This window comes from Salvelinus namaycush, chromosome 17 (assembly GCF_016432855.1).
Source record: "Salvelinus namaycush isolate Seneca chromosome 17, SaNama_1.0, whole genome shotgun sequence".
Taxonomy (NCBI): domain Eukaryota; kingdom Metazoa; phylum Chordata; class Actinopteri; order Salmoniformes; family Salmonidae; genus Salvelinus; species Salvelinus namaycush.
In genome coordinates, this window is record NC_052323.1 from 15,779,607 (window position 1) to 15,806,890 (window position 27,284).

Genomic DNA, 27,284 nt, shown 5'->3' on the forward strand with positions numbered 1-27,284 from the left:
TAAGGGCTCTGGGAGTCTGGTGCCAGGAAAAATAACCTCTCACTCAACGTCAACAAAACAAAACAATGGAGATGATCGTGGACTTCAGGAAACAGCAGAGGGAGCACCCCACTCAACACATCGACGGGACAGCAATGGAGAAAGTGGAATGTTTTAAGTTCCTCGGCACACACATCACAGACAAACTGAAATGGTCCACCCACACAGACAGTGTGGTGGTCCACCCACACAGACAGCGTGGTGGTCCACCCACACAGACAGCGTGGTGGTCCACCCACACAGACAGCGGGGTGGTCCACCCACACAGACAGCGTGGTGGTCCACCCACACAGACAGCGTGGTGGTCCACCCACACAGACAGCGGGGTGGTCCACCCACACAGACAGCGGGGTGGTCCACTCACACAGACAGCGTGGTGGTCCACCCACACAGACAGCGGGGTGGTCCACCCACACAGACAGCGTGGTGGTCCACCCACACAGACAGCGTGGTGGTCCACCCACACAGACAGCGTGGTGGTCCACCCACACAGACAGCGTGGTGGTCCACCCACACAGACAGCGGGGTGGTCCACCCACACAGACAGCGGGGTGGTCCACCCACACAGACAGCGTGGTGAAGAAGGCACAACAGCCTTCTTGCTCATCCATATATTTATAAATTCTTAATTCCATTCCTTTACTTAGATTTGTGTGTATTGGGTATATGTTGTGAAATTGTTAGATATTACTTGTTAGATATTGCTGCACTGTCAGAACTAGAAGCACAAGCATTTCGCTACACCCGCAATAACATCTGCTAAACACGTGTATGTGACCAATACAATTTGATTTGATATTATTTGAAATGGCACAGGGGAGTTTCAGTGTGCTACGTGGCTATATTGACGAAAAACTGATTCCATGGGATAGAATTGTGTGCTATTGCACCGATGGGGCTATATCTATGGCAGGACGGCAGGCAGGTCTCTGCACTCTAGTTATGAATGTGTCTCCTTCTGCCATATGGACACATTGTATGATACACCGAGAGCAACTGGCGGCAAAAGAGCTGAGCACAGAACTCAGATATCCAAATATGCTGCAGCAGGTAACTTTGATTGTAAACTACATCAACCCACATCCGTGCGCATGCCTGTTCACTAAACTATGTGGAGATATGAGACCAGAGCATGATGATGTTCTATTTCACACCGAGGCTTGGTGGTTATCGAGGGGGAGTGTTGGAAACATTTTTCGCATTGAGAGAGGAACTTTTGTCATTCACAATGGATGTAAAAAAAACTTTGTTGACTTTCTGTGTAATGAAAAGAAAATGTCTCTCAAGACATATTTGGGAAACTGAACGCAAGCATGCAGGGGAAATGCAGAAATATTCTACAGATGAGTGACCAAATCAGTGGATTCAGGGGAAATAATTATTATTGGAGAGAAAGTCTTCTGTAAGCGAATCATGTCCCCATCCCTCAGCTGTGCATGTTTATCACAGAAAACAGCATCTGTAAGTGTAACACACGAGTGATGACTGCTCACCTCCAACGCTTGGAAGAGCACTTTGGGACCTACTGTACTTCCCAATCCTACTTCCCAAATTGTTTTGAACGGTCATCCAACTCGGGCCTCTTTCTGAGCTTCGACTTTCCGACCAGAAGATCACAGACGTCATGATTTGACCTTGTATTTTTCAGAATTCCCAGTTGTCTTGAAAGCACTATGAAACTCCTTTTACCCATCGTCATCTCAAAACTGTGTGAAGCTGGATCCAGTGCTCTCGTCTGTATTATTACCAAATATCCATCCAGGTTGGATGTGACAGCAGAGATTAGGTGAGCACTGTCCACAACGCCCCCTGGCTTTGAGAAAATCTGACGCAACATGCATCAGGCACACCAACCTCATTAGTGGTGGTGAGATTAGATACATTATGTCAGACTAATTTGCAAATTGACTGTCATAGCCCCACATTAAATGTATGTGACAAGTATTAAAAGTATGTGATGGTGAGTTGAGAAGACATTCAGAAATACTGTTAGAATGTTTTTGAATTGACTGCCATAGACCCAAATATTTTATTTTTCTTCACATGGTTGGGGTCGTGAGTGTTTTCAGATATCAAATTGGGGTCGTGGGCCTAAAACGCTTGGGAATCCCTGGTCTACAGGCTCTATATTACTGAAGATGGTGTCATCTTCATCATCATCAGCTGCAGGATTAGTCTTTAGGACACACAGTAGTCAGTGATCAGCCAACATTTTACTACCTTGTCCCCATCAATACACACTCAAACTAGATACTATATCAACCCACCTCCCCTCATGTTAATAGATCATACATACTTACCTTCACCCACAACTCTCTGATACAGAGAAGAATTCATGGTTCCTTCTATTAAGGCAAGTCTTGCAGGTCCTGAGACAGAAAAGCATCCCCAAAGCATCACACTACCACCACCATGCTTGACCGTTGGTATGAAGTTCTTACTGTGGAATGCAGTGTTTGGTTTTTGCCAGACATAATCTCATCTACAAAGTTGACTGAAGTTTGCCAAAAAGCACCTGGATGATCATCAAGACTCTTGGAAGAATGTTCTATGGACAGATGAGTCAAAATAATATGTTTTTAGATGGCATGGATCCCATTATGCCTGGCGAAAACCAAACACTGCTAAAGGGAGCAATTACTTTTTCACACAGGGACAGTGGGTGTTACATAACTTTGTTTATGAAATAAGTATGTAATGGTTGTGTTATTGGTTCACTCAGGTTCCCTTTTTCTGATATTAAGTTTTGGTTGAAGATCTGATACCGCTCCGTGTAAAGAAATATGCAAAAGTAGAGAAAATTAGAAAAGGGGCAAATACTTTTTCATAGCTCTGTATAGTCGGGGTCTCAGCATGTCCCTCGATGGTCATTCCGTCTCAGTTGCAGCACTCGAATCGTGGTCATCGTGTGTCTGTGAATCGCAACATTAAAGACGATGAGTGATCCCAGCATTTCCACAGAGCCAGACATAATACAACTTAACCACAGAGGACAACATTTTGTTGACAACATGGTGGTTTACAGTATGTCTACTGTGTGTGAATGATGGAAGAATCTTACCCCAGCTGTAGGTCCATTTGAGTGTGTGTGGTCACTTAGGCCTGTACATCAACCAGTACTGGGACCGTTGGAGACTTGGGATACTTGCTCTCAGAGTGCTGCTTGAATGTCTTCGGGTTCTGCGCCAATAAAGGTCAAGTACAAAAATGGAGGAAGTTAACAATCTGTGGCTTAGATTGAATTCAAAGTTGACACAGATGATAAACTAAGCAATACGATGCAACAAACTACCACACATATGAAAGACTGTGCCACACAGGCCAGTCCAATAGCCTACACGTGGAGAGGAACCTGAAGGCACATACAGTACCAACCAGTACTACTCACCTGACAGACAGCGCAGGTGTGGACCAGTGCTGCCTCGGCTGCAGTCTTCTGGTCCGCAGCTGCTACCTTCTTCATAGCAGCTGCCGCCTTGGCATCAGTCAATAAGTTCAAGTTCAACTTGAGAGTGGAGCATGCGTTATATTTCATACCATCTAAATTACTGTAGTACAGAACAACGACATCTCTAGATCTGAATGGCAGGACTGGCGTAGGTATAAGCTTTTGTTCCAGCCCAGCTCATACCTGATTACAAATCATAGCCTATCGCCGTGATTCGTTGTGTTGATTATGATCAATAGATTATGTTGATCAAGTGTTAGAGTTGGGCTGGAACAAAACCCCTAAACACACTCATGCTCTTTCGGACTACCTACAATGACTGAAACAGACCAAAGCAGGAGAACAGTGTTCCAGGTTGAAACAGCTTGCCTAGTTGAGAGGTGATGAGACTCAGGCCCACCCATTGGTTCTGGAATAGAGAAGGTGCAAATACGGTTTGCAATTTGGCATCAATAACATGACAGTAATTCTACCTAAAAAACAAACGTGTGAATACGAATTAATTTAAAACCCACCATAGCAGGTAGGACTAAATAAGGTTGCATAACCTTGCATATTAGGGCTGAGAATTGTCAGGGACCTCCCAATACGATATTATCACGATACTTAGGTGCTGATACAATATGTATTGCGATTCTCACAATTCTATATGTATTGCGATTCGATACTGCATTTTTATTGAGATTTGATGTACATATTGCTCTCTATATGTCTGCTGCAGAGAGATGAGAGAGTATGAGATTATTATTTTTTATTAAATAAAAGTGCTGAAAACATGTTGGCTTACTATTTAAAAAGAAGATAGAGAAAAATCTATAGTATGAAAAATACTGTAGTTTTGGCGGAGGAACAGCAGACTAGCGCTAGCTAACGTTTATCTAGCAACACCAACAACCCCACCTTTGAGTCAAAGTATCAATATAATATCTTCCAAAATAATATTGTGATATGTAACTGTATTGATTTTTTTCCTCCATCAGTATTGCCTACTAACTATACTAATGATCTGCTGTCCAGGCGGTAGCAGCAAACAGATCATGTTTGTCTTCCTGCAGTAAAGTAAGCACACTGTTGACTCAAGAGAGGATGCTAATCAGTTCATCTCTGAAACCTCTCAAAAAGCCAGACCAAAATAATACAGCTCGCTAGGGTATCTACAAGTTAAGTAGTACTTAAAGTAAGCTACCCAGCCCTCACCCACAGACACAAACAAGCGTTATTAAGAATGCCTAGCTTCACCATTTAAATTAGTTAGCTAGTTAATAAAAACCAAAGAAAGCTAAACTCGTTTTTATGAATTTCTCATGCATTTAAATGGCTAGACAAATAGATGGCTAATGTTGATAACTAGCTAAGCATGAGCTAGCTAGCTAGATAACATTTATTGTGTACATTTTAAACTTGCCCTATACAGTTCACATCATTGTCAGTTTAAACTCATTTATCCAAGTTATTAATTACTAAATGTAGCTAACATTAGATAGTTAATCCAGAGAGTCGTACTTTTGCCTCAATTCGGCTGTCTCGTCCAGATCATCATGGACCTGGTGAGTGACATGAAGCTTAATTTCAGGCATTTGTAGTTCTGTATGATAGCCACATTAGCCGATAATTAGCATTTAATTTTGGGGGGTAAATACAGGTGAAAATATTTCTAAAAGTCACCTTGCCCGAGAGAGAGTTACAAGGTTATCAAAACGTCACACCAAGGTAAGTCTACACGAAACACTCCTTATTTTAAGTGTTGAATTGTGTAAAAATTATTGGGAAAATTTCTGTGTTTGACCACAAGGTTTAATGGGTATTGTGATGCATACTGTGGTATTCTATAATGGCACAGATACAAAGATGAGTCCTCTATCTATCTCTATGATCTATCTATCTCTATGATAGATGGAGGACAGTCTCATTTCTTGCAAACGCATTTCCGCAATGACATTTCCAGGCACAAGGGTCATGAAGCTTAGGGTCACGAATAATTCCCTATTTCTTCTGAAATAAGTAGAAATTTAAATATAACTCTTGGTCTCAGCACCTCGTTATTGGATTTTCAACATTGCAGAACCACATTTATTTTTGTAATCTTCAGTTTACAATTTTAATTGAGAAAATAAAGAGAAATGGTTGGGACAAAATTATTGGCACCCTGGAACTACTGCTTGGTTGCACAGCTTTTGGCCAATATAACAAATGCTTTTCCGACAAATGCTTCTTGTAGCCATCAATGAGCTTGCTGCACCCTTCTACTGGCAATTTAGCCCACTCTTCAGCAGCAAACTGCTCTAATTGTTCAATGTTTGAGGGGTGCCCTCCACCATCTGCTGTTTTCAGATCTCACCATAGGTTATGGATGTGATTCAGATCTGAACTCTTTGCTGGTCACTCTAGAACAGTCCCGTGTTTTTTCTTGAACCATCCCTAGGTGCTTTTTGGTGTGTGTTTTGGGTTAATGTCCTGCTGGAAACCCCACAACTTTAAAACATTGAAGAATTAGAGCAGTTTGCTGCTGAAAAGTGGGCCGAATTGCCAGTAGAAAGGTGCAGCAAGCTCATTGATGGCTACAAGAAGCATTTGTCTGCAGTTATATTGGCCAAAAGCTGTGCAACCAAGCACTAGTTCCGGGGTTGTCTTTAATGGAAGATTCTCTAATGTACCGCAGGGCATCTCTCTAGGCCCTCTACTCTTCTATTTTTACCAATGACCTGTCACTGGCATTAACAAAGCCTGTGTGTCCATGTATGCTGATGATTCAACCAAATATGCATCAGCAACCACAGCTAATTATTATTATTTTTAAATTATTTAACTAGGCAAGTCAGTTCAGAACAAATTCTTATTTACAATGACAGCCTACACCGGCCAAACCCGGACGACGCTGGGCCAATTGTGTGCCGCCTTATGGGACTCCCAATCACAGCCGGTTGTGATACAGCTTGGAATCAAACCAGGGTGTTTGGAGTGACTTTTCAAGCACTGAGATGCAGTGTCTTAGACCGTTGCCCCACTCAGGAGCCTAAAGCATATTGACAGTGGTGGGAAGAAGTCACTTAAACCCTTAACATAGTTGCAGTCTGTTTTGGAATGGGTGGCCAGTAGTAAACAGGTGAACATCCTTAAATGTTCATCCTTAAAACTAAGAGCATTGTATTTGGTACAAATCATTCCCTAAGCTCTAAACATCAGCTGAATCTGGTAATGAATGGTGTGGCTGTTGAACAAGTTGAGGAGACTAAATTACTTGGTGTTACCTTAAATTTAAACTTTCATGGTCAAAACATATACAGTGCTGTGAAAAAGTATTTGCCCCCTTCCTGATGTCTTGTTTTTTTGCACATTTGTCACATTTTAATATTACACAAAGGTAAACACAAAATGCAGTTTTTAAGTGATCATTTTATTTATTAAGGGAAAAATGCTATCCGAACCTTCATGACCCTATGTGACAAAGTAATTGCCCCCCCCCCCTTGTTAAATCATGAATTTACTGTGGTTAATCACATTTTTTGGAAAGCTGAGTTCAATTTCACTAGCCACACCCAGGCCTTATTACTGCCAGACCTGTTGAATCAAGAAATCACTTAAATAGAACCTGTCTGACAAAGTGAAGTAGGCCAAAAGATCTCAAAAAGCAAAGAAATTCAGGAACAGATGAGAAACAAAGTAATTGACATCTATCAGTCTGGAAAGGGTTACAAAGCCATTTCTAAGGCTTTGGGACTCCAGCGAACCACGTGAGAGCCATTATCCACAAATTGAGAAAATTTGGAACAGTGGTGAACCTTCCCAGGAGTGGCCGGCCTACCAAAATTACCCCAAGAGCGCAGCGACGACTCATCCAAGAGGTCACAAAAGAACCCACAACAACATCTAAAGAACTGCAGGCCTCACTTGCCTCAGTTAAGGTCAGTGTTCATGACTCAACCATAAGAAAGAGACTGGGCAAAAATGGCATCCATGGCAGAGTTCCGAGGCGAAAACCACTGCTGACCAAAAAGAACATAAAGGCTAGTCTCACTTTTGGCAAAAAACATCTTGATGATCCCCAAGACTTTTGGGAAAATATTCTGTGGACTGACGAGACAAAAGTTGAACTTGTTGGATGGTGTGCGTCCCGTTACATCTGGCGTAAAAGTAACACAGCATTTCAGAAAAAGAACATCATACCAACAGGCAAATATGGTGGTGGTAGTGTGATGGTCTGGGGCTGCATTGCTGCTTCAGGACCTGGATGACTTGCTGTGATTGATGGAACCATGAATTCTGCTCTCTACCAAAAAATCCTGAAGGAGAATGTCCGACCATCAGTTCGTGACCTCAAGCTGAAGCGCACTTGGGTTCTGCAGCAGGACAATGATCCAAAACACACCAGCAAGTCCACCTCTGAATGGTTTAAAAAAACAAAATGGTTTTGGAGTGGCCGAGTCAAAGTCCGGACTTGAATCTGATTGAGATGCTGTGGCGTGACCTTAAAAAGGCGGTTCATGCTCGAAAACCCTCCAATGTGGTTGAATTAAAACAATTCTGCAAAGAAGAGTGGGCCAAAATTCCTCCACAGCGATGTGAAAGACTCATTGCCAGTTATTGCAAACGCTTGATTGCAGTTGTTGCTGCTGAGGGTGGCTATTAGGTTTGGGTGGTTATTAGGTTTGGGTGGTTATTAGGTTTGGGGGCAATTACTTTGTCACATAGGGCCATGAAGGTTCGGATAGCTTTTTTTCCCTTAATAAATAAAATCATCACTTAACTGCATTTTGTGTTTAGTTGGGTAATCTTTGTGTAATATTTACATTTGTTTGATGATCTGAAACACTTAAGTGTGACAAATGTGCAAAAAAATGACAAATCAGGAAGGGGGCAAATACTTTTTCACAGCACTGTAGATTCAATGGTTGTAAATATGAGGTCTGTCCATAATAAAGAGATGCTCTGCTTTTTTGACACCAGACTCCAAAAAGCAACTCCTGCAGGCTACAGTTTTGTCTTATCTTGATTATTGTCCAGTCATGTGGTCAAGTCCTGCAGAGAAAGATCTAGTTAAGCTGCAGCTGGCCCAGAACAGAGCAGTACGTCTTGCTCTTCATTGTAATCAGAGGGCTAATATAAGTACTATGCATGCCAGTCTCTCTTGGCTAAGAGTTGAGGAGAGACTGACTGTATTACTTCTCTTTTTATGAGAAACATTAATGTGCTCTGACAATAGACATGCCACCAGGGGTCTTTTCACAGTCCCCAAATCCAGAGCAAATTCAAGAAAGTGTACAGTATAATACAGAGCCACTATTGCATGAAACTATCTTCCATTTCATGTTTCTCAAATGAACAGCAAACCCGAGTTAAACAAACAGTTAAAGCAACAATAGCTCTCCCTTATTTGACCTAAATATTTTGTGTGTATGTATTGACATGTAGGCTATATGCGTCGATTTCTAAATGTATGTAGTTCAGTCCTTGAGCTGTTCTTATCTATTAATGTTCTGTATTATGTCATGTTTCATGTTTTGTGTGGACCCCAGGAAGAGTAGCTGCTGCTTTCGCAACAGCTAAAGGGAATCCTAATAAGATACCAAATATGAGCATGGTGTAAGTCATGGCAAAATGTGTAGAATTGCAGGGAATTAGCTTTATAAATGCATTTTTCTCTCTCTGTCCCATGGAAGTAAACAAAGCAAGAAGACAAACGTCCCTTTTCCTGGACCGTGTCTTTCAAAGATAATTTGTAAAAATCCCAATAACTTCACAGATCTTCATTGTAAAGGGTTTAAACACTGTTTCCCACGCTTGTTCAATGAACCATAAACAATTAATGACCATGCACCTGTGGAACGGTCGTTAGACACTAACAGCTTACAGACGGTAGGCAATTAAGGTCACAGTTATGAAAACTTAGGACACAAAAGAGGTCTTTCTACTGACTCTGATAAACACCAAAAGAAAGATGCCCAGGGTCCCTGCTCATCTGCGTGAACGTGCCTTAGGCATGCTGCAAGGAGGCATGAGGACTGCAGATGTGGCCAGGGCAATAAATTGCAATGTCCGTACTGTGAGACGCCTAAGCCAGCGCTACAGGGAGACAGGACGTCCTTGCAGTGGCAGACCACGTGTAACAGCACCTGCACAGGATCGGTCCATCCGAACATCACACCTGCGGGACAGGTACAGGATGGCAACAACAACTGCCCGAGTTACACCAGGAACGCACAATCCCTCCATCAGTGCTCAGACTGTCCGCAATAGGCTGAGAGAGGCTGGACTGAGGGCTTGTAGGCCTGTTGTAAGGCAGGTCCTCATCAGACATCACCGGCAACAATGTCGCCCATGGGCACAAACCCACCGTCACTGGACCAGACAGGACTGGCAAAAAGTGCTCTTCTGACAAGTCGCGGCTGACAAGTCGCGGTTTTGTCTCACCAGGGGTGATGGTCGGTGATGATTTGCGTTTATCGTCGAAGCAATGAGCATTACACCGAGGCCTGTACTCTGGAGCGGGATCGATTTGGAGGTGGAGGGTCCGCCATGGTCCGGGGCGGTGTGTCACAGCATCATCAGCATCATCATCAGACTGAGCTTGTTGTCATTGCAGGCAATCTCAACGCTGTGCGTTACAGGGAAGACATCCTCCTCCCTCATGTGGTACCCTTCCTGCAGGCTCATCCTGACATGACCCTCCAGCATGACAATGCCACCAAGCACACTGCTTATTCTGTGCAAGGCAGGAATGTCAGTGTTCTGCCATGGCCAGCGAAGAGCCCGGATCTCAATCCCATTGGGCACGTCTGGGACCTGTTGGATCGGAGAGTGAGGGCTATGGCCATTACCCCCAGAAATGTCCGGGAACTTGCAGGTGCCTTGGTGGAAGAGTGGGGTAACATCTCACAGCAAGAACTGACAAATCTGGCGCAGTCCATGAGGAGGAGATGCACTGCAGTACTTAATGCAGCTGGTGGCCACACCAGATACTGACTGTTACTTTTGATTTTGACCCCCCCTTTGTTCAGGGACACATTATTCCATTTCTGTTAGTCACATGTCTGTGGAACTTGTTCAGTTTATGTCTCAGTTGTTGAATCTTGTTATGTTCATACAAATATTTACACATGTTAAGTTTGCTGAAAATAAACGCAGTTGACAGTGAGAGGACTTTTCTTTTTTTTCCAATGAGTTCCGTGTTTGAAAATGCACTACTTTTGCTTGGCCACAAGATGACAGGAGAGAGCTACAATCTATTCTATCTTTGCTGCTCTCATCTCCAGGAGGCTTACTGCAGTGACTGGTCTGGTGCTGAAACAAAATGTTGGTATGGCAATGCTTTGTCTCTCCAGGTTTAGTATATAAGATATTAAAGGTCTCACATTTGTACCCTATCCTGCAGATCTGCTTTTGAAATTAGATTTGAGGAACCTGGGGAGGTGGCAGGATGCATTTACACAGTAACATGGCAATGCCCATCACTCATGTAACGTTAGTGATTTTACCAAAATGCGCCCTCCATGATGTGAAGAGCACAGAGCTTTCACTGGGTACTAGTTAGTGATTGATAGTACATTCATCATGACTGTCCCTCTTTCTCTCTGGTTTTGGCTTCCTCTCTTCTCTTGCTCTCTTTTTCTCCCCCCTCTCTCCCTTCTCTATCTCTTTCTCTCTCTCTGGCTCCCCCAGTCCCCCCTCCCATCTGAATCGGAGGCTGAGGAAAGAGGGGGCTGCTTGAATCAGAGCTTCGACACAGGAATGCCTATATATGGAGTCTGACACCATCACAGCACGCTCTCGGAGTAGCAGGTACATTGAGTGAGTGTGATCTGCTGCTATTTGTAAAGATGGAGGGGCTCCTATTGGGTGTGCGTGCAGGGGCGGGCTGGCCATCTGGTATTTCGGACAAATGTGGGCCTGTCTAACTATTTTATTTATTTTTTCGCAAAATATCTGGCTAATAATGGGGGCTTAGGGGGGGGGAAATGATCAGGTGGAAAAACAGTAGCTGGCGTGTTAGAAATGCCAGAGCCGATTTTTGGTCCCAGTCCGCCCCTGTGTGAATGTGTGTGTCAAAGTGATCATGCCTGCTTGAGTGGGAGCCAACTGTGTGTGTGTGGTGTGTGCCTGTGTGTGTGAGAGCCTCGGTGTGGAGCGTGTGCGTCAGTCTGAGTCAGATCGTTGCGTCAGTGCTGTTGCTGAGCGGAGCTCGCTCCAGGGGAAGAAACGGAGGAGAGAGCGAGGGAGGGAGGAGAGAGGAGGGAGGGATGAAGGGATGATGATGAGAGTAGGTAGAAGGAGGAGGAGGAGGAGGAGGTGGACTGGAAGTGACGACACAAAGAGATCCAACCGCTTTAAGTGCACTTTAATATAAATGCATTTGTTTGACAACCAAATACACTTTTCAGCAACACAAGAGAACACTGATCCACAATGTCCATTCTTCAATATATCATCATGTATATAGTCCATCTTAAACAATAGAAATGTCTCTGATATGTACAGACTGATGTATTCATACAAATGTACAAATGTGTACAAGCCTTCAAAAAAATTGCATGTGCATACATCCACAGACATAATGCATTATGCATTGAACATCAACAGTTTCTTATTTTTCAATTCAACACATACAATATAATACTTACACATATGTTAAACGTAGCATTTAATAGCTAGAACGTAGGAATCAATCCTTTACTTGACCGTAGACAACTCTACGTTAGCACGTCGACACCATGGGAATAGTACCATTCTCAACCCGTGTCGCTTAGGAGGAACTGAATATAAATAGTAACCCATCACACTATTTTCAGGTCATTTTTTAAAACAAAACTTCCATTTTTGTCTAACCCCTCTCAAAAAAGAAGAATCATATAGTCATTCACATAGCCGTATTGTGCCCCACAACACCATAGCTCAAGTAGAGCTACGATGTGACTGTCAGTCCATTGGTTCATGGACATAGAGAAAGAGTTCAGTTAGAGTTCAGAGTTCAGCAGGTCATGGCCATGTCAGGCACACAGGAGCCGCTATAAACTGCCAGCATTGCAAATATTGATGCTGCAAGAAAATCCAGCAGAGCTGCCCTTGAAGCCAAGCCCAAGAGAACGGTGACCTAAAGAACCCACATTCAGAGTCTAATGTACAATGTGCTGGTCCTGTACACAACAGAACCACACACAGTTGTTGAGTAACTTCCAGACGATTTCCATTCGGCAACACCTTCAGGTGAAGGCCAGAAACCTTCGTCACGCGTTCTTGCGTGTGGACATTCCAAGACCTATGTCTTCACAAGTTTTGTATATTTTTTTTTTTTTTGCACACCATCACATTGATACACAAGTTTGTAATGGAGAAATAACACGAAGTCAAATGTTTTCAAATGTTCAGCCGCAAACTCAAAGCTCAAAGTATTAGGTTAGTTTGACTACAGTATTTGTATGTTTAGACGTGGCCTTTCAAGCTATGACAAGAGAGGAATACAATAAGGTCAGAGTAGAACTATGTGTCTCTCTGGAAACTGAATATTGCGGATGTGAGAGAGGGAATCTGGTCCCCTTTTGTCAGCTACTGTCAGTGGTTGTACCAGGTCAGTAGAGATTTTTGTAAACATAGACTTTCACCACATTTGTGATTTGAGTTTGCGTTGCTGCATTACAAGCAATAATGCTCTAAGTCATTTCTCTATTGAAATATCAAAGAAGGTATTCTCATTTTTTTTGTTCGCAACAGGTTTTTCACTACGAGTGAATACAAATGCGGTCTGGAAGTTAAACAGCGCTTTACAAGGTCAGAGATTTTGTTACGTCTCTGACTGATCAAATCTGAAGCTCATGTTACAGAAAAGCTGTGGCACCAAATGGACCCAAAACTCAGTCAGTCATGGGTACATTCGGTTGGTAAATATTGCACCATTATGTCAATGTTGAAATTAAATGCGAAATTGTTTGATAAAAAAAAATATATAGAATACATGAATTAATAAATAAATGAACAAAAATATGAAGGCAATATTTGTTCTCAGTAGGCATGTAGGAAATAAAGTCCTTTAGTAGTATACATTATGTATATATTTATACACTTAAATCATCTTTACTTTTCAGTAAAATAGCTCCACGAAATATGACAATATGCCATACTTAATGAAGTAAGTCACAGACTTATTTAGAACGGGGGAACACTTCCACTCCCATCTGAAAAACACAAGAGACAAAGAGGAAAGGCACATTAGTCTGGTATGTTCAGGGTTAACACATCTTAATCCATTTATCAAACAGAGAAAGACAGTAGAACAAGTTAACTGAATGATTCTCACCTTTGTGGAAGCACTGTGGCGGCTGGTGACACTGGAGTTGATACAACTCAGGTTGCTGCCCCAAGCCGGGGGCGATCGAGGCACCTGCCCCAAACATAGGTTCCAGGGCGGCCAGCTCCTCCAGGAGGGACTGGGCGCAAGGCACGGCGGGCGTGTTGGGGGCGACGGGCGTGGAGGGGGCGGAGGTGGGGGAGGCAGTGAGCCGCAGGGGAGGGGATGCTGGGATGGAGGAACAGGAAGACAGAGGTGATGACGCCACCTCGATCTCCATAGGCTCCTCCCCCAGCCCCTCCCATTCTGCCATCGCCCCGGCCTCGCCGGCCAATGTTTCCCCGCACCTGGCCGTGGGGTAACAGTGCGCCGATTGGACGCTACAGAAGTGGCTGACCCCCTCAAAGTGGGAGGGTGAGTGCCAGCAGACTGGGTTGGGGGGAGATGGTGGGGGGATGGAGGGGGAGAGGGGTGGAGGGGTGGAGAAGTCCTGGAGCAGGGCTTCTAAGATGCTCTCTTCAAACAGAGAGTCATCATCATCTTGGAATACGGGGAAGTCCAGGCCTCTCCACACTTTAACGGGGTAAAACTCTCCCAGCATGTGGATAGAGTCAACACCAGCGGTGGCTACGGATGGTGAGAGGGTCGGGGGGGGAGGGGAGGAGGAGGGGGACATGGAAGGAGGGGATAGCTTGGATAAGAGAGGATCCAGGTAGAATCCCTCTGCTAAGGAGCTGATGTGCTGAGCTAAGAGGGAGATCTCTGCTCTCTCCTTATCCCTCTCTCTCTCCAGGGAGAAGAAAGAGAGACCAGGCTGTTTACCGGGGGAGGCCTCTGGGGTGAGGAGGCCCTCGAGGGGGTAGTGAAAGGGCCCTAAAGGGACATCTACATACAGGGGTCCCCGAACCTCAGGCAAGGTCATCACTGTGCAGTCCCCATCTCGAGGGCTGTCAGGGGTGGGGGGTAGCTTCTCATAAATAGAGCCACTGCAGGGATCGGCAGGGAAGAACAGGTCGGTGGAGGGGCCAGTGAGGCACAGGGAGGAGGGGGGAGCAGGGCTGGAGGCTGTGGTGGGTGGGGCGGAGGGGGAGAGCGAAGGGGCGATGGAGGTGGTGGCTGTAGCTGTGGTGGTGGAGGGAGGGGGTGTGGTGGTGCCTGTGGGGTCGAAGCTAAAGAGGGGCTCGCCGAACAGGAAGCTGCCCCCGCCCAGCTGGGGTGTGTAGGGGGGCGTACACACAAACTCTTTGGTCTGCTGCTCCTGGGAGGTGGGCACTGGGGGGAGTGGAAGGGGGAGGGCGGGCAGCGGGGGCTCGAGCTGGAAGGAGGGGGGCAGGAGAATGTTCTGAGTGAGGAAGTCCAGGTCTGCTACCGTGGCAACGGTAACTGGGGTGGGGGAGGAGGCAGCAGAGCGGCTTTGGACAGGGGCAGGCATCTGCTGCTGCTGGAAGAAGCTCTCCTCCTCAATAGAGGAAATACTAGAGCGAGGGTCGCCCTCCACCTGCATGGGCTCAGTGGTGGCGCCCCCTGTCTCGTCTGAGGAGCCCACACTGCTGGACACAGTCATGCTGAAGTCAAAGGACTGGGCTGAGAGGCCACTGCTGCCTGGGGTGAAGACTTGGTCTGGGCTGGACAGGCTCAGGCTGTCCTGGCGGGAGGTACTGGTACTCAGTACCAGGGTCAGCTGGGTCTGCTCTGTGCTCAGCTGCTGTCTCACTGACCACGCCTCCGCCTCACTGAGAGAGAAACAGAAAGAGAAAAAGATGGAAATGGTTAGTAAGATTCTCTTGTGCTCTTTGCAATCTCCTTTATATCTATTGAAAATGTGTTATGATGATCTGTCATAGGGTAGAGGTAGTACCTAATGATGTAGTTGTTGCTGCTGATGGGGCTGTCTCCTGCCTCCAGCTGCAATACCATGTAGAGCCAGACCCAGGAGTGGTCTGCAGACTCCACCCGTACCACCATCTCAGATCTACCCTCTCCTCCCTCTCTCACTGTGGGGGAACAAAGAGAGAACATCGACATCAGACAGTGTTCTACAACTGATCACGTCACAGAACTTTAATGGTGGGTTTGTAGTGAAGTTTGCTCCATGTAATGGTGGATGCAGTATAATTGAGTTCACATTTGTGTTGATGTGTGTTGGTGCGTCTGTGTGTGATTGTTGAGTGGTGAACTGAATTGGTACTTACACAGGCTGCAGTGCTGAGCGGAGGCGTGTGACAGGTCCTGTGGGTGGAGGAGGCTGTACCAGGAGCGAGACCTCAGGGCTGACACATCAAGGCCAAGGTAAACACTGACACTACAGGGAAGATGGAGAGAAGACATGGTAAGTCTATGTCTTCAACATACTTCTGACTATAAAGCGTACACGTCATGCCATCACTCAGACGATCTAAAGCAACAGGTGGCGTTGCCTGGTCAGTGGGTGTGACCTCACCTGTCCTGTGCATTCTGGAGCCTCATGTCTCGGCTGTGTTGAGACTGGAACGAGGCTAGGAAGAAGTTGTTCTCAGCAGCAGGAGGGATCAGAGCTGGAACTTGGTCCCCCCCAGGACCAGAGCGGGTGGGGACGGCTTCCAGAGGGGAACAGAAGCACATCCAGACGGGATTGGATGTCCAGTAGGAGCTAGGGGTGGTAGAAGAGGAGGGTGGGAAAGGGCAGCGCGCCCGGACCAGAACCAGCTTGTTCCCAGCACTCTGCCTGCGCACCGACTTGGAAGTGTTGAAATGACAACGGAATAGACGATCTGAGAGAAAGAAGAGGAAAGAAGAAATTGTGAATATCAGAAATGATCTGAGTGATATAAATGCGAGCCATTTGTGACACGTTTCTGTACCATTGGAAATATGGAGGCGCATCTTACCTGTGTCAGGTGATGTAGGAGGGGCTAGGTTGGTCCTCATGATGAAGTGGTCAGTAGGGTCAATAATATCATACACACTGTCACCCTGGGCAACCAGATCCACCTGAAACATCGAGCAAAAGTCGTTTTTATTTAGCATATTCATGATATCCCTGAAACAAAATCTAAATTACAGCTAATTTACTAGTTTGCTATTTAGACATGATATGGTCTCCCGTGAACTCACCATGGAGTGGCCGAGGTGCTCGGAGACGCTGTCTGACAGGTAGAGCAGCTTGCCTTCCCCAGTCAGCAAGAGCAGGAACCCTGGTAGCTCCTGCACCAGCTCTGACAGCTCGTGGAAAGACAGGAACCTCGCGCTTTCCTCGAGACTGCCAGCGGATCCCGATTCTAAAAACAAAAGATGATGGGAAATGTTTTTTTAATTATGTTTTTGTTTAGCTAATTGGTGTCATCATACCACAAAGGTAACGTTTATGCTCCCTGCAATAGCTATAGAACGGCCGCATTAGATTTCAGTGCCATGGACAGCGGTAGAAGCGTTTCAGCACTAGATAGCGACACTCGGCTCTAAAATAGTTTTTCACGCCAGAAGCTCAAACAAAGCACGATAATATTTCCTTATATATATTCCTAAACAACATAATTCACATGTAGACATGAAATTCATCAACTGTTTCTTTCAACAAGAAATATGGCACCTGTTGATTCAAGCGGAAAGCCAAAGGTAGCATGCAACTAGCTCAGACGGATGGAAGCAACAGTTTGTCAATATATGTTTCATTCACAAGCATTTCTTAGTTATGAATCAACAGGCTATGGGTTATACACTGAGTGTATTTGAACTTGTCTGTTATAAGCTAAGTCGCGCTTACCTTGAGAGAAGAAGACCGATTTTCTGGTGTACATGCTGGCAAGGGACATGATATGTAGGTATGAGAGCCGTGCCTTTTCCGCATCGGATATGGGAAGCAAGTCCTTCAGGTTCCGAATCTCCGCGTTGATTTGGTCCCTTCGAGCCTTCGACGCGCCCTTCGTTGATCGATACATTGTAGCCTGTTACAGTGGTTGACTAAATTCCCTGGACTTGAAGGTGAAACTCAACGGAATATTGACCGTTGCGTCAGATGAGGTCTGAGTCTCTTTCTCCCAAGATGAGGTGTCAGAGAAAGGCTAGTAGTAATAACCTTGTCGTTTTACTATTGGAATTTCATCTCAGCTTGTTCCAGAGTAAGGCTTCAGACCTTCTCCTATCCGTTCTTTTTTCCTCTTCGGTTCCGCCACAGCGTCCAGTAAGGTTGCTGGCTAGCCGCTGGATGGCTTTCCACCGGTTCAGAGTGTGAGTGATTCGGCGGCTGTAGTAGCCGTCTCTCGCCCAGATATCCGGATCCCGTAAATCTGGTGGAGGGACTCTGCTCTCGAGTAAGTTATATAGGCTGGGATTCCGGTGACGAAGGGGGGCTCCCAACGCGCCAACACCGACGTTGTAGGAAGAGGGGGGGCTAGAGAGAAGGGGGGCCGAGGGGGATTCAATGTTAGCAATGGTGAAATTCTCTCCCTCTGCCCGCTCCCCCTACTGCTCCTACCCTCTCCTTTTGGTGACTCTTTTCTGACGTCAGCTCTTCCCTCTACCCAATGATGACGTTGGCTTGATATCGGGAGCTCCGGCGACGCAAAAAGCCCGATTTGGACAAAACCGAGGAATGGGCGGAGACAAACGTAAAACGTAGACGGAGTCACCGGACCCCGGTGTAAGGGAGGGGGAGAGAGAGGGGGGGGGGGGGGGGGCAGTGAAACTGAGAAGATTTGTTTTTATGTTTGGCACCCGAGGAACGGTTGATCCTCTCTGAAAATGTATCATTCTTAATATAGTGTAGGCTAGGTTATCAGTAGCCTAAATGATGCAAATGCATCTATGCCTCGCCAGACTAGCTCATAATATGTTTAATGTTATGATTATGAACGATGCGATGCCTTCTTTAAAACCGACCACCGTCGACCTCTAGGGTAACGCATGCAGATGCATGCCAAGGTTATATATTAACAATATTCCAGCAAAAAGTTATTCTAGGGGAGAAACGCGGGACAGTGGGGCAGTGTTACATCACCAAATTCAGTCTCTTTTTATGAATGGAATCCACCATTCTGACTGAAATTCAGTTGTCAGGCAGCGCAGTGCCTCCGGGGCTAACGCGCAAAGGAAGAGGAGAGACAGCCTAATCGCGCTGTATAGCCTATATGTTACATAAACTGCAACATCCTTCCTTATAAGGTCATTTGAGCGGAATGTAGCTAAGGGTGATGCTGAGCTATGTCTAGTCTATGCATCGAAACCTGGCTGATTCTTCTGGTTGAAAACCTTAGGCGTGGATTGCATCCAAACGGGGAATTATTTGGGAAAGCCTTGTAACCATTTTCACAGGTTATAGTTGCATCTTATTTATAAGCACCCGTGTTAATATTTAGCAAATTGTGTTTTTTTCGCTTTGTCGAAAAACATAGATCCAAACAACATGATCATACCCCAACCCTTTCTCTATGGGCTGAACAGATAAAACCAGTTTGTTCTTGCCCAAAATACATCCTCTTCAATCAAACTATCATATAAAACGTTGCCTAAATTCTTTGAAGGCTTGGGGATGGAGGCTTTGCAGCAGTCGTTCGTATCTACATCTACCACTGATGTGTAAAAACCTGTGAGAAGACAGTCGGATCCAGTGAATTGTGGAAGCTCAATTTGAGATGAAATGTGATGTTTTGTGAAATTATTTGAAAGGAACTATATGAAAGTATGTTGCAACAATTATGTCATGGTTTTCTTACTGCGTGTTAAAGTTTAGTATATAGTCAATGTGATATTTGAAGCATACAAACTGTTTTGTAGAATTTTATATATTTTATAGGATACTCAAAGTATATTGGCCTAAACACACACACACACACACACACACACACACACACACACACACACACACACACACACACACACACACACACACACACACACACACACACACAAACACCACACCTGTTGCAAACAGAGCACGAGCACAGAGATGAATCTCCTCGTTTCTATAAATAGCTCTCACCCGTAACTGACACATGCACTCAGTGGCGCACCCCCGCTTCTATCTCCAATTGTCCCTATTTTTAGACAGATGGGTTTTTTTAAGGCTCAAAATATATGTTGCATGTTCACAAACTTCGATTTCACGGACCTTCCCTTTCCTCGCAAATGCTTTATTTTAGAGAGGCCGCAATATATTTCAGCACCATGGACAGCTACATAGACGTTTCAGCTCTCGGTAGTGCTGCATCGCTCTCTAGGAGCGTTTATTACGCCTAAACATCAAACAAAACACCTGCACGTTCCTCTTTATGTATACCGAGAAAATAATTGTCACATAGAGTAATGGCGTTCATCAAATGTTGCTTTCCGCAAATGCAGAAAGGTACAGTAACAATGGATAACTTGTTGAGACAGAGCAGTATAAACAGCTTCCCACATGACATACTGTACATGAACGATCAAATGGATCTGCATTAGCCTTCACCATTGGTCTGTCTTCTCTATTCATACTTTACTGACTGTTGACCTGTGTTGTTGTTTTGTGGATAAAATTACAGACAGCTTCTGAATGAAGAGAGCTACAACCACTATGTTCAGCACTGGGTAGAGTGAAAAGGGCCTTTTCGCCCATGTAAGTTGTCAGGGAGGTACACTGTAAAAATTGACTGTAGAAATTACAGAAAATGAATGGCAAAAAAAGTTGCCAGTAAAAGTACTGTAAAACAACAGTGATTTACTGTAAATTATAATTACAACATGTTGCTGTAGATGTACTACAATAACTTACTGTTTATAAATAACAACAATTTTCTGTATTATTACAGTACCTGTACACCTTTCTAATTACAATATATTATTGTGCTTATATTTTACAATAATTACTTGCATCGACGAAATGTACAGGATTTACTTGGCAACTCGAATTGCTGTTAAATTACTGTAATTTATCGGTTGTATGTGCTTTTACAGTAACATATGACATTTACAGATAAAATATGCCAACAGTACTGTAAACTTCTAAAACATTTGCATTACCAAAACAAGTAAACCAAATGTTATTAAGCATGGTTTAATGTAAAGAAAAAAAAGTGACAACACATTCTATAAGCTCCCATAGTACAACTTCACCGTTGCTCGGTAGGAAATGCCAATAAACTGTAACCAAATGGGCTTCATCACAAACACTTCAATTACAAACCTACACCTTTCCCCTATCAAAAAGTGTACATCTGAAAATGATTAATCAGGACAGAATACAATTGTTAATCTTAATAGTCCTGGTATGACATAACTTCACAAAATCAAGGTTTTCCATAATAGCATTAGTTAGGATGGATACAACCACCCCATCTACACAACTGAGAAGCATCTTCCTTTACAAATGTATGTTTCATGATATTCTAGCTTGTATGTGACATAACAAATAATGATAGTTTGTAACAAGGCAACAAAAGGTTTTCAAATGTATCAATCTTCAAAATAGATCAACGTCCCGAATAAATAGCATGTTTATAACTGTTCCAGCAGAGAAAGTGACAGAATTACAGATAAGAAAGGCACTGGTATACTGCATATATCTTAGCTTTTGAAATAAAAATAACCTTTCAGACACAGGTAACGCAAAAATTGCGATTTTTCCACAAAAAAAAAATGCGATTTTTCAAAAAAATAACAAATCTATCTTGTTTCCTACTAAGTGGGGTAGTAGTCCTACTCTCAACAGAGTTTTGTGCAACATGTCTGCCTGGCCTTATCTTAGGAGGCAAATCATTACCTTCACTCCCAGGGTGAACGCCAGAGTATGCCATTTTGGGAATGGTCATTTGACTTTTTAATTATGTGAGATTATGGTTAGAAAAGATCTCAATGGATATTTTGTCCTATTCCCAGATTTCCATTTATGCCCTTCCCAAAACGACATACTCAAGCTTTAATAAGGGTCATTGTGTTACCTGAAATCAGATCACATTTATGTTTCACAATTAGCTCTGTGCAATATTGCTATTGTAAGGCCCTGTCTAAAAATAATTACTTACACAGAACGTCTTATTGGATACATTACCTTGAACAATCAGTCTTGGTGAGTCCGGCAGGTTGAATTGATCCCTCCACATCTGTGTCTGTGGCTGACACCTGAAAGATATAAAACAACAAATTCTATAACTTTCAATTCACATATTTTGAACATTTGGCACATCATAATTTTAAATTCTAATATACATAGAAAATGATTATCTTATGCATAAGATGCAGATGAATGTAAAACTCACATCGGCCTGTAGAAAGAGTGCATCCGTCCTGTCTTTGAAATGGGCCGTCAGCAGGAGGACAACACAAGGCCAACTGCAGTCGCTCCACCCTTTTCAAACCTTGACAGTATGTGCCGAACCTCTTCATTTGTTGGTTTGTAGCGGAAGTATTGAATGATAATCTTTATTTTTTCTGCCATCGTGGCATCCATTTTTATCCAGGACTGAGACATCTGTCAGTAACTTGAAGTGGTTGTAGAGTTCCTTCTGCGTGAAAAGGTATGGCCACTTACTTCTCAGCTCAGCTATCTTAGTTGCTGGGCTAGCGTTGATGGCACAGCGCTGTAAGTAAAACGTTGCTTACATGAGCTGACGAGAGTTGTCCTCTGTCACCTCCTGCCGGCCGTTCTCTGGAATAAAGCTACTCCATTTCCTTACGCTTTGCCTTCGATGAGCCTGAGGGTGTTTTTCTCTTTCTTAGCCGTACCAGAGGATTATCACGATTCTTATGCTCAATGCGTGTTTTCATCTGATTTAAGAGGGATCCATAGCCACTCCCAATTGTAGTGCCATCTTTCATTGTATCAGCGAAGCTTTTCGGTTACTGTTGTACCATCGTTTTGGCTATTGTATGGCAATGTGCTCTGGTCGGATTAGGCTCAATAACTCTCATTACGTCTACTGTAATTCTCACCATCTCTCTTCGTTCTGCCGGGGTTGGCCATGTGCCTCTGGCGATGGCTGATATCAGGTTCATGGACATTTTGCCCCAAGGGACAATGAAGTTCTCCGGCCAGATGTGCAGGTCTACAGTACTGGTCGTACTGGTTGTTGACCGGGTTGTGCTGGATGTGGAGGATGACTGTGAAGGGGAAGTGCTTGATGGCTCAAATGTTGATGTATCCTTGATGGCACCAGCTGTGTCACTCCTTGATGGCACCAGTTGTGTCACTCCTTGATGGCACCAGCTGTGTCACTCCTTGATGGCACTAGCTGTGTCACTCCTTGATGGCACTAGCTGTGTCACTCCTTGATGGCACTAGTTGTGTCACTCCTTGCCTGTCCTGGAAGTAAAATAAACTCAGCAAAAAAAGAAACGTCCCTTTTTCAGGACCCTGTCTTTCAAAGATAATTAGTAAAAATCCCAATAACTTCACAGATCTTCATTGTAAAGGGTTTAAACACTGTTTCCCATGCTTGTTCAATTAACCATAAACAATTAATGAACATGCACCTGTGGAACGGTCGTTAAGAAAAAATCAGCTTACAGACGGTACACAGTTAAGGTCACAGTTATGAAAACTTAGGACATTAAAGAGGTCTTTCTACTGACTCTGAAAAACACCAAAAGAAAGATGCCCAGGGTCCCTGCTCATCTGCGTTAACGTGCCTTAGGTATGGTGCAAGGAGGCATGAGGACTGCAGATGTGACCAGGGCAATAAATTGCAATGTCCGTACTGTGAGACGTGTAAGACAGCGCTACAGGCAGACAGGACGGGCAGCTGATCGTCCTCGCAGTGGCAGACCACGTGTAACAACACCTGCACAGGATCGGTACATCCGAACATCACACCTGTGGGACAGGTACAAGATCAATCAATCCAATTTATTATCAAGCCCTTCTTACATCAGCTGATGTCACAAAGTGCTGTACAGAAACCCAGCCTAAAACCCCAAACAGCAAGCAATGCAGGTGTAGAAGCACGGTGGCTCGGAAAAACTCCCTAGAAAGGCCGAAACCTAGGAAGAAACCTAGAGAGGAACCAGTGCCGGGTGGAGATTATAACAGAACATGGCCAACGAATATGTAGCGAGGGCCAGCCAACGAGAACATACAGGACGCAGTGGTGGGTAGGATATGGGGCTTTGGTGACAAAATGGATGGCACTGTGATAGACTACATCCGATTTTCTGAGTAGAGTGTTGGAGGCTATAATGACATCGCCGAAGTCAAGGATCGGTAGGATAGTCAGTTTTACGAGGGTATGTTTGGCAGCATGAGTGAAGGAGGCTTTGTTGCGAAATAGGAAGCCGATTCTAGATACAATTTTGGATTGGAGATGCTTAATGTGAGTCTGGAAGGAGAGTTTACAGTCTAACCAGACACCTAGGTATTTGTAGTTGTCCACATATTCTAAGTCAGAACTGTCCAGAGTAGTGATGCTTGTTGGACAGGACGGTGCGGGCAGCGATCGGTTGAAGAGCATGCATTTAGTTTTACTTGCATTTAAAAGCAGTTGGAGGCCACGGAAGGAGTGTTGTATGGCATTGAAGCTTGTTCAGTGTCCAAAGACGTGTCCAAAGAAGGGCCAGATGTATACAGAATGGTGTCATCTGCGTAGAGGTAGATCAGAGAATCACAAACGGCAAGAGCGAAATCTTGTGACCGTAGCGTACGTGTAGGTATGTACGGCAGGACTAAAACGGAAAGATAGGTAGGAGAAAGCCCATGTTATGCTTTGTAGGTTAGCAGTAAAACCTTGAAATCAGCCCTAGCCTTAACAGGAAGCCAGTGTAGAGAGTCTAGCACTGGAGTAATGTGATCAAATTTGATGGTTCTAGTCAAGATTCTAGCAGCCGTGTTTAGCTCTAACTAAAGATTATTTAGTGCTTTATCCGGGTAGCTGGAAAGTAGATCATTGCAGCAGTCTAATCTAAAAGGATGGCAACAACACCTGCCAGAGTTACACCAGGAACGCACAATCCCTCCATCAGTGCTCAGACTGTCCGCAATAGGCTGCGAGAGGCTGGACTGAGGGCTTGTAGGCCTGTTGTAAGGCAGGTCCTCGTCAGACATCACCGGCAACCACGTCGCCTATGGGCACAAACCCACCATCACTGGATCAGACAGGACTGGCAAAAAGTGCTCTTCACTGACGAGTCACGGTTTTGTCTCACCAGGGGTGATGGTCAGATTCGCGTTTATCGTCGAAGGAATGAGAGCTACGCCGAGACCTGTACTCTGGAGCAGGATCGATTTGGAGGTGGAGGGTCCGTCATGGTCTGGGGCGGTGTGTCACAGCATCATCGGACTGATCTTGTTGTCATTGCAGGCAATATCAACACTGTGCGTTACAGGGAAGACATCCTCCTCTCTCATGTGGTTCCCTTCCTGCAGGCTCATCCTGACATGACCCTCCAGCATGACAATGCCACCAGCCATACTGCTCGTTCTGTGCGTGATTTCCTGCAAGACAGGAATGTCAGTGTTCTGCCATGGCCAGCGAAGAGCCCGGATCTCAATCCCATTGAGCACGTCTGGGACCTGTTGGATCGGAGGGTGAGGGCTAGGGCCATTCCCCCTACAAATGTTCGGGAACTTGCAGGTGTCTTGGTGGAAGAGTGGGGTAACATCTCACAGCAAGAACTGGCAAATCTGGTGCAGTCCATGAGGAGGAGATGCACTGCAGTACTTAATACAGCTGGTGGCCACACCCGATACTGACTGTTACTTTTGATTTTGACACCCCCTTTTTTTCAGGGACACATTATTCAATTTCTGTTATTCACATGTCTGTGGAACTTGTTCAGTTTGTCTCAGTTGTTGAGTCTTGTTATGTTCATACAAACATTTACACATGTTAAGTTTGCTGAAAATAAACGCAGTTGACAGTGAAAGGATGTTTCTTTTTTTATGAGTTTAGTTGCTCAATTAATAAAATTCCAAACATTTCCTCTCAACTGTAAATGACTTGTAAATATTTTAGCAAAATGTAATACCTTCAAATCTCCATGCATTTAGCAGCTTCCGCCATAGTATTGGTTGCCAAGGGTCGGAAACTTTCCGGGAAATTTCTGGCATTTGTCCATGGTAAGTTAGGCCCTGGAATTTGGGTAATTTTGCATAAATTCATCAAAAAGTTAGCTTTTAACAGTGAACCTTTTTTGTTGGATAAATATAAGGCAATTCTAGGTCTTGTGGTATATTTTGGTTAAACTATCCCCAATTCAATGAAATGTCAACTCTCTGCATGCACAGTGCATTCTTCCATCACATGTGCAGTGCAGTCTTCCATCACATGTACAGATGATTCTCAAGATCTTGCACACTAATAAAATGCTATTGAGCCCACACTACTACACTGTCTGAGCCAAGGACTACATGCTTTCTGGTAAGTTTTGATTACAATACTGGGTGGGGTGAGTATATTTTATATGACATACAATATTTTTTGTTAACTAGTAAATAGTAGCCTACAGCAAAGTGTGTTCAAATCATTTCTAACTTGTTAACAATTTCTGCTAGTTAGTTTATGCTACCATGTGGGTTTTAGCTTGCTTGAGCCTGCTACCTGAGGAGTGTTAATTCACCTGTGTCCATACATGTTTCATTTTAAAACATTTATCTTACAAAGGAGTTGTTTAATCTAAATGCTTAACTATTTATCTGTACATGGAATTGTATTTGTTGTTTTTTTACAATTTTTTTCCTAATCTTTACAGGAAAATGCCACAGGCACTATCTGATGTGTGGAGACATTTCACTGCAGCTAATGTAGAAGGAAAAGTATGTGTACATTAACAAATACTGTGCCAAATCAATTGTGAAAAATGCAACAAAGATGCAGAATCATCTGGCCAAGTGCATAAAGTTCCCTCAGCGCTCACAACAAGCAACCTCTGACAAAAGTCCCTCTACTTCTATTCGAGGTAAAAATGATGAATAAGACACCTTATCGATAGCACCAGCTCATGGTCCTCCTGGAATCAGAAGTTTTTTTGACCCAATGGAGGAATGTAGTCAGAAAAATGCTGATGAATGTCTTGCTCGAGCTTTGTACGCAACTGGTTCACCACTGATGCTCACAGGCAATGTGTATTGGAAAAGATTTCTGAATGTTCTTCGCCCAACATACACCCCTCAAACCGGACATGCTTTATCTCCTCATTTGCTGGATGGAGAGTTCAACAGAGTTCAAGTGAAGGTCAAGCAAATCATAGAGAAAGCAGACTGTATTGCAATCATCTCTGATGGGTGGTCGAATGTTCGTGGGTAAGGAATAATTAACAACATTCTCCCCTTCAACCAGTATTCTACAAGAGCACAGACACAAGGGACAACAGACACACCGGTCTCTACATTGCAGATGAGCTGAAGGCAGTCATCAATGACCTTGGACCACAGAAGGTACAGACAATGCTGCGAACATGAAGGCTGCTTGGTCTAAAGTGGAGTCCTACCCTCACTTCACACCCATTGGCTGTGCTGCTCATGCATTGAATCTGCTCCTCAAGGACATCATGGCACTGAAAACAATGGATACACTCTACAAGAGAGCCAAGGAAATGGTTAGGTATGTGAAGGGTCATCAAGTTATAACAGCAATCTACCTC

The 27,284-nt window shown here is 44.2% G+C and overlaps 1 protein-coding gene across 1 annotated transcript; it reads right to left on the reverse strand.

Moving 5' to 3' along the window:
* Positions 1–13,621: 13,621 nt before the first annotated feature.
* On the reverse strand, positions 13,622–17,680 carry LOC120062119 (neuronal PAS domain-containing protein 4A-like). The gene is made up of 8 exons (XM_039011930.1): positions 17,506–17,680; positions 16,857–17,020; positions 16,631–16,733; positions 16,204–16,513; positions 15,956–16,065; positions 15,622–15,757; positions 13,773–15,496; positions 13,622–13,650 (listed from the first exon to the last, which is right to left on the reverse strand). The coding sequence occupies exons 1-8, from the start codon at positions 17,678–17,680 to the stop codon at positions 13,622–13,624; spliced, it is 2,751 nt and encodes a 916-aa protein (XP_038867858.1).
* Between the last annotated feature and the right edge of the window lie 9,604 nt (positions 17,681–27,284).